Source organism: Rhipicephalus microplus, chromosome 3, assembly GCF_043290135.1.
Source record: "Rhipicephalus microplus isolate Deutch F79 chromosome 3, USDA_Rmic, whole genome shotgun sequence".
Lineage (NCBI taxonomy): Eukaryota > Metazoa > Arthropoda > Arachnida > Ixodida > Ixodidae > Rhipicephalus > Rhipicephalus microplus.
The window spans coordinates 246,395,223-246,409,353 of record NC_134702.1 but is presented as its reverse complement, the minus strand read 5'-3'; the positions used below and the strand labels follow the sequence as shown (position 1 = coordinate 246,409,353).

Genomic DNA, 14,131 nt, shown 5'->3' with positions numbered 1-14,131 from the left:
AATTTCTAACATCGCTTAAGCTAACTTCCGTACCTTGCTTGCAAACAGTGAACTACAAGGACAGGCACACTGGCAGACAAAGAAGTTTATTCCGATTCGGAGGCGTCACCCTTATGAGGCGACATCGGCCGGTCACACCCATGGTGGGACATAAAAAGTGTTACTCAGAAAGCCCACGATATGACTGTACCAGAAGTGTTCACTGATCATGATAGTAAGTCACTGAGATACAGATGTATCATGAATGGTCAACCTAAGCACCCACTCTGAATGGTGGATGCAAAGGAACCTCACACGCACAGCGCTTGTCCATGTCACATTTCTCTTCGTTCGTTTGCTTTCTATTCCGTGCTGCGTAAATTTCCTTCACTGTAAACGGTCCCGTTCCTCTGACACGATCGCAAAGTCCTGACGTTCTACAAAGTGCTTTACAAGATAAGCACTGTTATTTTTTCCTAATTTATGGGACATCTGGCTGATCACTATTATGCAATCAGTCACTTCTGGCGCTCATTTTGTAAGCTGCACGATTCCTAAACAGATAATATTGCTCTCAGTACAGAACACTGTCTTGTCCCCAATCACTTGCTGCAGGTGTGCAACAAAAAGTTCCATCTAAGGATTCTGATGTGCCTAAAGTAGATGCCGGCAAGGTGATAGAGGTAAGACTCTTACTACAATTTCTGCAATGCACTCTATATACTATTGTGAACTATTTTAGGATTTGAAATCTACTAAAATACGGTGTTTAGAGAGGGTGAATAGCAATTTAGAGAACCAGGTACTCTACCATGGGAGAGCTGAAAGCTGTCCCGTGCGCCTCACACTTGATGTGAAGATTTATTCATGGGGAATTTCAAAAAGATATGATGCTTTAGATCTGGTAGCAATGGGAGCATAAAAATGAATAAATCAAGCAATCAATGTTTCCAATTATATCGGCGTATTTTAAAATAAAGAGTTAACAGAGCCATAAACTGATTCATAATTGGAGTTTTAATGTCCCAAAACCACCACATGATTATGAGAAACGCCATAGTGAAGGGATCCGGAAATTTTGACCACCTAGGGTTTTTTACCATGCACCCAAATCTCAGCACACGGGCCTACAAAATTTCCGCCTTCACCAGAAATGCCGCCGCCACCGCCGGGATTTGATCCCGCGACTTGCGGGTCAGAAGCCGAGTACCTTGGCCAATAGACCACGGCGGCGGGGCGACAGCGACATATATTATCCTATCACAGAACCTTGGGACACTCGAGATGTGACAGGTTAGTAAGCCGAGTATTCGGCAGCGGTATAGCGAATTGGCACCTTTTGTACAAATACGCGTGTATTCACTTTATGAACCTGTTTTCCGGTGTTTGGTTACGGTTTGGATTTTGTTGGACAAGATGGACGCCATGTAGGTCAGCCCTAAGAAGCTTTGTCCCTAAGAGGTTGCATTCAGCAGCGTTGATCCAACGAACTCATAGAATAAATACATAGCCGCAGCAGAAAGGGCGAGGAAATCAAGTACAGAGCCATGCCAGGTCTTGGAACTGCTTTTTGAGTATACCACAATATTCGTGAACAGGCAATTGTGATTGCAGTGCTGAATATACGATTTTTAAACATTACACATGAACTTCCACCATGCAGCCATCGCGTCGGGTTAACGAAAAGTGTACTGAGGCGTCATCCACTGAAACACATTTATCTAGCAGTGTCCAAGACCACCATTCTCATTGGCACAAGCTGTACATACCAGCTCACCGCTTCAAGTGTTGCTAATATCAATGTTGCTATTGTCATTGTTACGCAATAGTAAACATGCGACTGTTTAATACACGATTGAATGTACAAAATAGGGCATATGTACAGCTTCATTTGGTAAGGTTTCTCTCAATAAACATACAACTCTGTGACCTTCCCTTCGCATGCTTCGCGAGACATCGACTTCCAAGGTAGGTGGGATCTGCCGAATTTCGTTTCCGAGTTCATCATATTCACTTTATTCTACAAGCTTCTTCATATCAACCCCAAGTTTCTATTCATATACGTTATCTTTCGCAGAATGAAGACGTGACAAGGTTTGGAGGCATTCGTTGATTTTTACTCTCTATTCATTGCAATTATGTCAAATAACATACGCGTTGGCTGCACTTTCCCTTTTGAATTTTGTACTTACAGCTATGAAAGCACGTGCTTTGTTTGTTATCTGTAGAAATTATCTTAGACAGCACAACTGCTCAAAGTGTGCCTTTGCCAGGAATCTTCTCAAATTATCTTTTTTTATTTGTACCAGTTTTATTTTTGCTTCCCATATTCATAATCTACTGACCTGAGTATAAGCTTTATCTGCGTTTTTATCTTGCCAAACATTCCGTTCTCTTGTTGTGTTAGTTAGAAACCTCAATATATGCATAATACCTTAGGGTCCCAATACTGGGCTAATTTATTTTTCGTCCCACGTTGGTAAATTTGCAGATCTTGTAATACGTTATGGAAAGCAAGAAGAAAACTCAAACTGAAGTGAGTGTATAGGCTGTGTTGCGGTAAATATATTCTTAACTGTTATATATTTTATAATATACCAGCAATGGGTACATAGTGCAACAATCCGTACTCTAGTATTTTGCTCGTCCTATTGATTCTGTGTATCGCCACTGTGTGCTGTATCAGAACTACGATAAAGAAACCACAACAATAACTACTGTTCTTTGTTATCGCGAAAAGCTACGAAAGTTTTCTCGGCATCATCTTCAGTCAGACAATGTTGGATATAATATCCGTTTCTCGACACGCAGTTTCTTCAAAAGCACGAAGATATGCACCTGCAAATGGTACCTGAGGATGAGTGGACAAAATTGCCTTGCCTGTGCGTAAAGTCAAGATTCTCGGCTACGCACACCGACGGTTGTGAACGCACGTTGGACTGTTACAAACATGTCAAAATTTGGTATGTACAAATATCTTTTTTTTTTCATTGAAAATGAAACCTTGCGCATGTCGACGTCCTACTATAGAATATTGTAGAGATTTAGACAAAACGATTGCTCGTAAGAATGAGAAAATTTCACCAATAAAAGTACAGGCACATGTGCTTGACAATAGTAAAAGCGTTACAATACAGGCAGTGCATAAAGATAAAATTACATGTTCTCATGAAGTGTCAGTAATCTGAAATCAATGTTTCTTACCCGAGTGTTTTTTCCCAGTTGCCATACATGTTGATTTGTGGAAGAAACTCTGCAACGACGCTCAACGTCATACTGCGCAACGTCACTGGACTAAGGAAACCTCAACCTCCCCGACTCCCTTCAGCACGCTAAAGAATCGCAACAGTTGGCCAAACTTTGTATTGAGAATCTGCAGAAGATCGACATCCATCACTATAACCTTCAATGACGCGAATGTTGCACCAGCACGGTGATCGTGTACAATACTCCAACATCTCGGCGCACTCGAGTACGAGGTTGTCCGTGACGGCATCTGTAACTCCCAGCGATGTCCGGCACGTTGCGAGGCCGTGCGGGTGGTGCACCTTAAACCATTCTATGCGAGGGAAGGTACCAGTGGGCTCGAGCTCTCACTTGATTTGGTGTTTTTATTTATTGCGAGCGGTTTATTTTTTGGTGTTCTGCTTGAAGCATCAAGGCGATACTTCTTCAGAAGGGAGCAACGCCACAAGCTTTCGTTGTTTCAAGTTTCAAGTATTCGCTTGACAGCCACAGAGATTGTCAGCAATGCTGGGCACCGACCACGCTTCAGTGTTAAAGGTGCTTCACGATTGTAAAAGACTGCTGTATTAAGAATGTGCACTGGGCTCAAACAGTCCACAGCTTACGCGGCCGCCAGTGACAACTCTGCAATGATCAATAGCACATGCGTAAACCGATACGGGCCTTGCCACTTATCAGCTATCGAGGACTGGCGCTCTGTTTGCCGATATCGTTGTACAGTGAGCATTCCTTCAAGTCAATGGACTTTCCATTTTCTCAGCACAAGCTTGACCTAATAAACGTTTTATTTCTTATGCCTAGGAGCCCACACTGAACGTCAATGCCTCTGCAAAGGCAATCTGTGTCAAGGCCAGCGATAGAGCCCGCCGGACGCGATCAACTCAACGACGTAAACAAGCGGTGGCGCCGGTCTGTCTTACGCAACGCACCGCGAGCTCCCTGAGCCCACGTGCCCGATGAAGCAATCGGTGCCTTCCAGTCTAGCGAGTCTTACGCAATGCATGGCAACATTACTCGTCTTTGGGTAGAACCCAGCACAGTGGCTCCGGATTTGATGATCAGCCCAGGGGCGGGTCCCCATTGGAGGATTCTGACATCACTGTCAGCGGCGCTTCTTGTTGGACGTTGGTGATGTAAAGGTCCACCCGGTGCCTATGAAAAAAGCCAAGCGGCGCATCGCCAGAAGCTGACCTATGCGTCACAGAGCAGCCAAAGTATTCGTTACAGAGAAGACATCTCGTCGGTTCGAGTCTCCACGCTGTCGGCACGGCCGGCGTTCGTGTAAGCGGAGAGATTCGTGGTGCCCTTCGTAACCACGTCGGCGGTGCGCCTCGTAACATTGGATGACAGCTGCGGTATCGGCCGGCGTCAGCCACAACGATGCGGCGAGTGCTTGATGTTTTCCTTTCAGTTCACCAGACTACTCTAGTACAGGTTATAGTAGTTTAAAGAAGGGCTGCGTGAAGCATTAGAGTAAGCTTTGATCGTTTCAAGCCAAGTCGGAGCGCTTCGAAACCAAAGTAATGCAGAGGGTGTAAACAGGGCAGTTAAAAGTTTGCTTGCGCGTCTTTCTAGTAGACTTAAAGTGGGTACGACGAGTAGATTCTTAACAGGGGCAAACAGCAAGAGGCTAGTGTTTATGATGGAAAACCTTAAAATGAAGGGACTCATCGAAATTTGTGAGGAACGTGGCCTTATTTTGGGCCGTGCGAAACGAAAGTAAGAGATCCTTCGGATGATGTAGATAGAAGGAGTGTCGGCTGAGGAAGTTGATGAGGCCTGGCCGGATATCAAAGTACGCCGCGAGGAGGCTTAAAGGCGAGAAGCAGAAGTTCGCGAACGTGAAGAAGCTGAAAGGCGAGAACGCCGTGAGGAGGCCGAGAGACAGGAGCGTCTTGAGTTTAAACGAATAGAATTGGCCATCCTACAGTGTTCGCAGGCGCCTAGCGTAGCTTCTGCGACAGTTCAAGCCAGCGGTCATAGAATTCTAGACCAACTTCCACGGTTCGTAGTCGGCAAGGACGTGGCGATGTATCTCGTCAAGTTCGAACACGTAAGTGAGCGAAACGCATTAGAGCGGTCTCTTTGGGTACTGAACCCATTAGCTCTTCTTTTCGGTGAAGTGCATGACGTGATAACGTGCTCGTCGAGGGAAGTGTTTGAGAGCTATGATGGGGTTAAGGAAGTGCTCTTCAGACGTTATAAGTTGTCACCCGAGGCTTTCCGGCAAAGGTTCTCGTACGCAAAAAGGGCAACGAGTCACACATTAACTTCGTGTTTCATCTTAAAGCTTATTTAATTGAATGGCTCAAGGGCAAAGGTGTTTATGACGATTGCGATGGAGTGGTAGAATGAATTGCATTGCAGCAATTATGCCGCTGCATCGAGGAGAACGTGAAGCTTTGGCTGTTGGAGAAGCATGGTGAAGTACAGAGTTAGCTCAGGAGTATTATACTCGCCGAGAATTGCACAGCAGGGCAGTGCGCGTTGAAAAAATGAAAGGAAAGAGGGCTTTTCAAAGAAACCTGATCAACAGAAACCTACTCCGCACCGTTACTTCAGGAAAGACCCGTCTCTTACGAAGGTCACTGTAGGGAAGGGCAAACGGAAGCACAGAAATCAAGTGAGATTTCTAAACAACGCACTGATACCACTCGTTCGTTTGAATCACGGAAGTTGCTAATCTGCTACAATTGCAAAAAGAAAGGGTACATTGTGATAAAATGTAGGCAAAAGTTTACTTTCGTAACAATCCGAGAATCGGTAAAGAACATGCGGTTGTTAGAGTCATACCTCCAAGAAATTAGTGTGAATGGGAGAACGTTTCAAGCACTTCGAGACTCAGCGGCAACCATGGACGTTGTCCATCCTTTGTTTGTGTCTCCGGATAACTTTACAGGAGAACGTGCGTGGAGCTAGCAAGTCGCCGAGAAGCAGAGTGCTTGCTTACCAAGCGCTACCGTTGTCATTGAAGGCCCGTTCGGTAAGCTTCGCACCGAAGCGGCTGTGTCTTCCACACTTCCCGATCGTTTTCCTTTTTTTTTCCAATAACTGTGAGCAGCTCCTCAAAGAGTAGAATAAATGGTTCTTCTTCAACTTAGCATAACATGGCCCTCACGCTATCGCAAGCGTGGAAGCTTTCGCTGGAACTTGATCTTGTTCCTTGTGGTGCACACCACCTCCAAAAGCTGATGATTTGTGTGACCTTGGTGGCGAGCCGATGGAACCTCAGGCAGGAAATTCTCCGTGTGGGTAATTTTACAGTCACTCGAGCGACCCGTTGCCGAAGCGACTGGCGTGGTCTCGGTCGGTGGAGGAGACGACATGGCGCCATTGAGTCAGAGGGAGAGGGGTTCAATGCTCTCTCCTGTGGCAGAAAGTTGGAGTGAACTGTCGGTGGTTGATGGAGAAACGCTTATTAGGGAGCAGCGTAAAAACTTCTCGATTAAAACTTTAATGGAAAGCGTAAAGTTGGGAACCAAGAAAAGACTGTTTCTTCTTATGAGAAATCAGGACTCCTATATCGTAGTTACACAGATGTGCAACGCTGCAAATATGAGCAGCTCTTGGTACCGCATAGGTATCGTCGACTGCCCCACCGCGGTGGTCTAGTGGCTAAGGTACTCGGCTGCTGACCCGCAGGTCGCGGGTTCGATTCCCGGCTGCGGCGGCTGCATTTTCGATGGAGGCGGAAATGTTGTAGGCCCGTGTGCTCAGATTTGGGCGCACGTTAAAGAACCCCAGGTGGTCGAAATTTCCGGAGCCCTCCACTACGGCGTCTCTCATAATCATATGGTGCTTTTGAGATGTTAAACCCCACAAATCAATCAAATCAATCAGGTATCGTCGCCTAAAATGGCCGGTTACTTAAGTGGAGCATGATACTCCAACAGCAGAACTTTGACGCTCGCTACAAAAAGGAAAGCTAAACGCTAACTCAGACGCATTGAGCCGTGCGTTTTAGCTGGTACCTTCTCTACCCTTCGGTCTCTTGCTGGCGAGTCAGCGGAAAATTTTGTCCTCATCACAGCCTCAGCTGAGCGCTCTCGTCCCAGTAACCTCAAAGGGCCAACTTAATGTTGTATTTCATTTCATTACGTTGTTGTACGTGTAAAAATTTGAGTTCTCATTTGAAGAGTCTTGTGTTCCACATGTGCCTCGTGATGTAGAGGGAACGAAATTCTGATAGACAACTAGCTAGATGTATGTTGTACTATACTTTGTCTGGTGTTCTGTCGGGTAACCAAGGGCACTTGCTTTTGTCGTGTGTTGTCTGTTGTCGAACCGTTCTTGACAAGTTGCAGAACCATCGACAAAGGCTGAGACCGAAAATTGCCAGAAGAGACGAGCGAAGCTAGTTGACAAGTTTTGGTGACAAGCCAGTGCAACTGGTATCGGTGCTCAAGATCGGGTTGTGTTCACGGAACTCAATCTGGAGCTACATCCTCCTTATGGCGATGTAGGCAAACCTGAAGGGACCCGGTGAATGAATGCGCCTGACATCCGAGCCTCGTGGAAGCAGCTCGTCTTTCTGGCACATTGTCTGGGGACGGGGGTGCTGTTATGCCTGGGAGCCTACACCGAACGTCAATGCCTCTGCAAAAGCAATCTTTGTCAAGGCCAGCGATCAAGCCCACCTGTCGCGATCAACTCAACGACATCATCAAGCGACGGCGCCGGTCTCTCTTACGCAATGCACAGCGAGCTCCCTCAGCCTACGAGCCCGATGAAGAAATTGGCACCTTCCAGTCTCGCGAGTCTTACGCAATGCGTGGCAACATCACTCGCCCTTAGGTGCAACGCAGCACAGAGGCTCCGGATTTCATGATCATGACGCAGCCCAGTGGCGGGTCCGCAATAGAGGATTCTGACATCATTGCCAGCGGCGCTTCTGGTTGGAAGTTGTGACGCAAAGGTCCACCCGGTGCCTATAAAAAAGTCAAGCGCTGCGTCGCCAGCAGCTGACCTAAGCGTCAGTGAGAAGCCGACGTATGCGTGCGAGAGAAGACATCTCGGCTCTTCAATTCCCAAAACTGTCGGCCCCAGTGCCGATTATGTAACGCCTCTATTTCTATGCTGTACATAAACCTCGCCTTAACTCACCGTCGTCTTGTCCGCTCGCCTATCAGCTTTGCGCAGAAGCAGTCGCGAGCTAAGAAATACGCGCTACCAAAGGGCTGGTGACCTTGGCGGCGAGTTTCGGAGCAGTGGCGCCTTCGGGACCGTGTTGGCGTCACACCTTCGTAACAACTTATACGAACATAATGTGACTCTCGTCCACGTCTCGACCCCGTGATGTCTAATGGAGGTCTTCGGTAGCAGTCGCCTTCTTCGATGTTACTTTTTGTTAATATGAATGGCTCCGCTACAGTTGTCTAGTGGCTAAGGTACTTAAGCTGCTGACTCACAAGTCGCGGGATTGAATTCCGGTGGCGGCAGCTGCATTCTCTATAGACGTGAAAATGCTGTAGGCCCGTGTGCTCAGATTTGGGTGCACATTGTTGAACCCCACGTGGCCGGAATTGGAACCCTTCACTACGGTGTCTCTCATAATCTTAAGATGTTTTGGGATGTAAAACTTCTGATAACATTTAAATAGCTTCGTGGCCAGTACACAGACTGTAAGTGGCTGAACTCACCACCAACAAAACCAGCTCAACTTTTGGGACTCGTCAAAGCACTTATCCAACCATTCTAGCAAATGTGTATGGACTTACTAGAGACGTTCCTAACATCATCTTTTGGAAACAAGTGGACCTCGTAGGTACTCACTATCTCAGCAGCAGCACTATGTCAAAAGACCTTTGGAAAGGCAGCGCATCGAGGTAGGTGTATCAGTTATGGCGGCTCACTTAGTGAAGGACGCAAGCTCGTGTCGAGGAGAAGAACTCCCGTAACGTTTTATTGCATCATATTTAAAACCACACTCAGCGAGAAGGTTAGTGTGGAAAGGATAGTGGAAAAAGGAAACAGTGGCACGTTTTTGCACATAACAAAAGATAAGGGCGCGTACAAGCAGTTATGACACATTCCTCGCGTCAAAAATTAGTTTGCTTTAAGGAAAACTTTGTAGTAACTTGCTGATCTGTTGAAAGTTTCTCGTGTAGCTTAAGCGTTCGGGTGGAGCAACTTGCCGCGGCGATCTTCTTAAGATGTGCGAAGGTTGTCGCGGTGCTGTCGCTTGCGGTGAGACGTTCGCTGCCGGCGGTACCATGTTTCTCAATGGCAGCGTCACGTTTGGTGATGGCGAGAGGGCTTCACACAATATGTTTGTCTATCACTGAGTTCTTCATCCTATGGTCCGTGATGCAGATGCTCCGCCGTCTTCAGCAAATGTTGGTGGTTTTGCTGTACTATCTTGTTGTCTCCCTTCTTGACAAAATAGGATCTCAGCCCTCCTGGTGCCATTACTGTGCCCTTTCGTGGCCACGAATGCTTTTTTAGGCGTGCCATGCTATCCTTTTAAAAAGGTGAGAGGGGTTCACGATAGATTCTTGTCTTCTTGTGCTTCTTCACCTCCACTCTTGGCTGCTCCCGAAAGTCAGGGAGTGGGGTCCGCTAGCACCGCCCTTGAAGGAGCTCTCCGGGAGACCGACCGTCCTCCGAGGGTCTTGCCCTAAAAGCCAGAATACTAAGCCGGAAGTCCTCGTTAGCCTCAGTTTTCTTTAGAATTAATTTGACGATTGAACTCATTTTTCAGCTAGCCCGTTTGGTCTTGGGCAGTACGAACTTCATGTGATGTGAAGGAAATCGTGCGCTTTCGAGAACTGAGCGAATTCGTGACTGGAAAGCTGGGACCCGTTATCTTTGCATACCTCCATGCGAATCTCATATCCTGAAAAAATAGCGTTGAGCTTATTGATGACCGCATGGGCCGTGGTTCCATGCAACAGTTCTACTTCGGGAAAGTTAGACGTCGCATGGTACACACACAGGTAGTCATTTTTTGCGTAATGAAATACGTCGACACAAACTGGAAACCATGCGCTAGTCAGCGTCGGACGCATCATTAGCGGCTTGAACGGTTGACTGTATGCACGCTTTCTACAAACTGAGCACTTTTCAGTCAGACCTTCATTATCACTGTCAGTACCTGGCCAGTATACCAGCCGTCTTGCTCTTGATTTGCACTTAGTTATACTCAGATGACCCTTATGCACCCGCTCTAGAATTTTATGCCACATGCTTGTAGAGATCACCACTTCTTCCCCTTCCAACATTATCCCCTAGATTACAGAGAGCTTAGACGCCACATGTTTTAGTTGGCCTGTCAAGGGGTTTCCTTCTATATTCTGCTACAGGACAGCCTGAAGGTACGTGTCCGAGGCGTTCTCACGCGCTATTTAAGCTGCAGTATATTCACTGACGAATGCTGCCACAACGCTGGTGGCGTGAACTTCAACGTCACCATTGTGCACAGCCATGAGGTCGCCACTGCTGAATGCTCTTGACAGCATGTCCGCCAGCACAATCTGTTTTCCGGGAATAAACAATAAGTTGTAGTACTTCAGAAGCCTTAAAAAGAAGCGTTGTATCCTAGGCGGCATATCAGCAATTGGCTTCTTCAAAATGTCAATGAGTGACTTATGGTCACTTTCAAGTAACAGTGGACGACCGTGTGTAAATTGAGAGAATTTTTCACAACCAAATATTAGAGCTAGAGCTTCTTTTTCTATCTGGAAGTAGCGTTGCTCTGCGTCAGTTAGAGTTCTTGACGCGTAAGCTACTGGCCTTCAACCGTGTTCGTCAGTCTGCAAAAGGTCGGATCCTATATCTTTCTGGGAGGCATCTGAGGCTACCTCAGTTGGCTTGCGTAGGTCGAAAATGGCAAGTAGTGCTTTTTTGCCTAGTGCTTCGCATATGTCCCTCCAATCTTATCATGTTTTTGTGTCCATTCATACACAACGTCTTGCTTGATAAGATATCGCAAGGCCGCTTTTTTTTCTGGGCGAGCGATGCCTCTTACTTACTGAAATATTCACCACACCCAGAAACCTTTTTACTGCGAGCTTGTTAGAACTTGGCATCTGCACTAAACTGGTAATTAAGGCTGGATTAGGGCTCATTCCTTTGTCGCTCTTTGATGATATCGCCCAGGAATGCCATATTTTGCTCTTCGAACTTGCATTTGTGCGCGTTGAATGTTAAGCCTGCAGACTTTGCCGCCCTGAGCGTGCTTCGAAGACGTATGTCTTGCTCCTCCTTGTCAATTCACCAAATTAGCACGTTATCGACATACACGCGTACGCCTGGCATGCCCTCAAATTCCTCATTTAGTGCCTTCTGAAATGATTCGCTAGCAGACGAGATGCCGAATGGAAGCCGGAGGAAACGGTTGCGACCAAATGATGTTGCAAACGTGCATAGTTTTGATGCATGTTCGTCGAGCGGAGTCTGGTGACAGCCAGCATTGGCATACAGGCAAGAGAAACATTTCGCGCCTGCCAGCTCAGCCTCAATATCTTCTCGACAGAGTATTTGATAATATTTTCTTTTGAGCTATGAATTGATTGCTCAAGGGTCCATGCAAACCCGTAGTTTGCCATCTTTTTCCACACAATAACGACAGGTCTTACTCAGTCTGTCGGCTCACAGACCTTTTGAATGATATGCTCTTGTTCCATGCGCGTCAAATTCTCTTGAAGTGGCTGCTGCAACGCCAAGGGAACCCTTCGCGCCAGCTGGATGGTGGGGACAGCATTGTTTTGCAACACTATCTTGTACTCACGGTTTATCGAGCCAGTTCTCTCAAAAAGCTGTGGAAATTTGTTAACAACTTCATTAATGGTGCATGCCGCTACAGTTCAAACTTCTCACTGGAATAGCCAAAGGCGTTCGCTTGCATTTATTACTAGAATCGCCTGGTAACCCTTCTTTACCATGAAGAAGTTTGCGTATACCTTTTTGTCACCGATTAGGACAGATACCGAGACTCTGCCACTGTGTTTGATGTTACTCCCATTTTATGTGCGCAGAGTTGCCATGCTAGTCATGAGGGGCCGATGTTCAGTTTTCTGTACATCAACAGTGGTATTAGGTTTGCTTAGGATCCCGTGTCAACTTTCATCAACACCTCTTTTTTCATATTATCGTTTTGACAAGCCAGTCATGGTCCATGTCAACTGCGCTGACTGAAACGCCGAAAATGAAGTCATCTTCGTTCTGTACTTCTGCGACCTGAGTCCTTGATATGCAACATAGGGTGAAGTGGTTCAGTCCGCTGCACGCACGACGAATTTTCCCGAAGGCTGGGCACCGCCGAGGAGCATGCAATCTTCCGCACCTGGAGCGCCCGGCACGATGTTGAGGTGGGCGCCATGCCCAGCTCGAAACCACTGCTTCAACCTGAGGTGTCATTTTTTTGAACCACAATGCACATTGGCGTGCAGTGGCCTCGGCTGCTTTCGCGAGGGTTGAATTATTTCCTCTCAAAAGCTTCTCCCTCAGCTTTGTCATGCGCAGGCCGAAAATTATCTGGTCTAAAATTATTTCGTCTGATTGATTGATATGTGGGATTTAACGTCCCAAAACCACCATACGATTATGAGAGACAACGTAGTGGAGGGCTCCGGAAATTTCGACAACCTGGGGGCTATTTCATCTGCCAGACTTCAAACGTTGCAGTGCGTGGCTTGCCTTTGTAGATCCCGCACAAATTTTCAAATGGCTCCTCTTCAGCCTATTTACGGGTTCGGAACACATACCTTTCGTGAACCTCGTTCTGCTGCTCGACGCAGTATTCTTCAAACTTCGTGACGACGGCGTTGTAGTCTTCTTTGTCTTTTTGTTCAGCGAAAACAAAGTTGTTGAAAATCTTGATGGCGTCCTCCGGCCACACTCCGCAACAACGCTGTTTTTGCCGCTTCGGTTTGTACCTTGCCGGTGCATTCTGTCACTTTCTGGAACAGATGAAATCGCGGTCTGAAAAGCTTCCAGCTTCCCCCGCCGTCCCTTGCTATGCGTAGTAGCTTTGGTATCTTGACGCTTTCCAATTCGGTTTCATAGTGGTCAGGGCCGTTGTGCTGGTTCAAGGCGATCCCATTTCTGGCACCATGTATTGGTCATGGCTACTGGCTGAGTGAAGGACACGAGCTCGTGTCGAGGAAAGCAACCTCCGTATCGCTTTATTGCATCATATTTAAAGCCACACTGGGCCAGAAGGTTAGTGCGGAAAAAATAGTGGAAGAAAAAACCAATGGCACGTTTTCACTCATAACAAAAGATAAAGGCACGTACAAGCAGTTATGATACAGTAGGCAAATTTGATGACATTGTTTTGCGTCAGGACAAACAAGAGGTTCTTATTACCGAGAGAGGGACGACTTTACTGCGTAGTGATCTTGAGAAAGAGCACGACAAGCCACCGCTGGACCACTGCCTACTACTGACTACACATTGGCTTCAACAAACCTCTAAGCAAGGCCATCGCCAACATGCTTGCAGTGTACTTAGTTGACGTCGAGCAAAAGATATGCAATTGCGTCCTTCCGTACGTGACCTTGGCATACAACGCAGCCGTGCAGGAGATGACAGTGATGACCCAATACAATTTGGTCTAAGGAATTAACCCTTCAATGATACTCGACACCATGCTGTCCGAGGTACCTCAAGGAAGAAAACGTCTTCTTGGCCTTTTTCCTTGACCGTGCTGAATAACCTGCCTGCGAATTAAGAACCAGCATAGAATTGACAGCCCCCACTCTATTTCAAGAACCAGCCCAGCGACCGTTTGTGTCTTTCAACACGAATATGATCTGTATACTCAGAGAAAAGCTTCTGCGATGGTACTATAGACAGTGTACGGTGCATAAGGTCTCAACTCAATCGAGTACCACGCTGTCCCTGACAGCATCACGAACTCTCAACGAGGCCAGCCATGTTCCGAGGTCATGCATGTGGTGCACCT

At 46.8% G+C, this 14,131-nt stretch overlaps 1 protein-coding gene across 1 annotated transcript in view; it reads left to right on the top strand.

The window, feature by feature from the left end:
- Nucleotides 1–14,131, top strand: part of LOC142804204 (uncharacterized) — a 122,175-nt gene that overhangs the window by 40,470 nt on the left and 67,574 nt on the right. Inside the window, exons 4-5 of the mRNA XM_075890883.1 lie at nt 595–662; nt 2,791–2,942. Coding sequence (XP_075746998.1) covers nt 2,812–2,942 — 131 coding nt within the window. The 5' untranslated portion in view covers nt 595–662; nt 2,791–2,811. The remainder of the gene's footprint in view (nt 1–594; nt 663–2,790; nt 2,943–14,131) is intronic.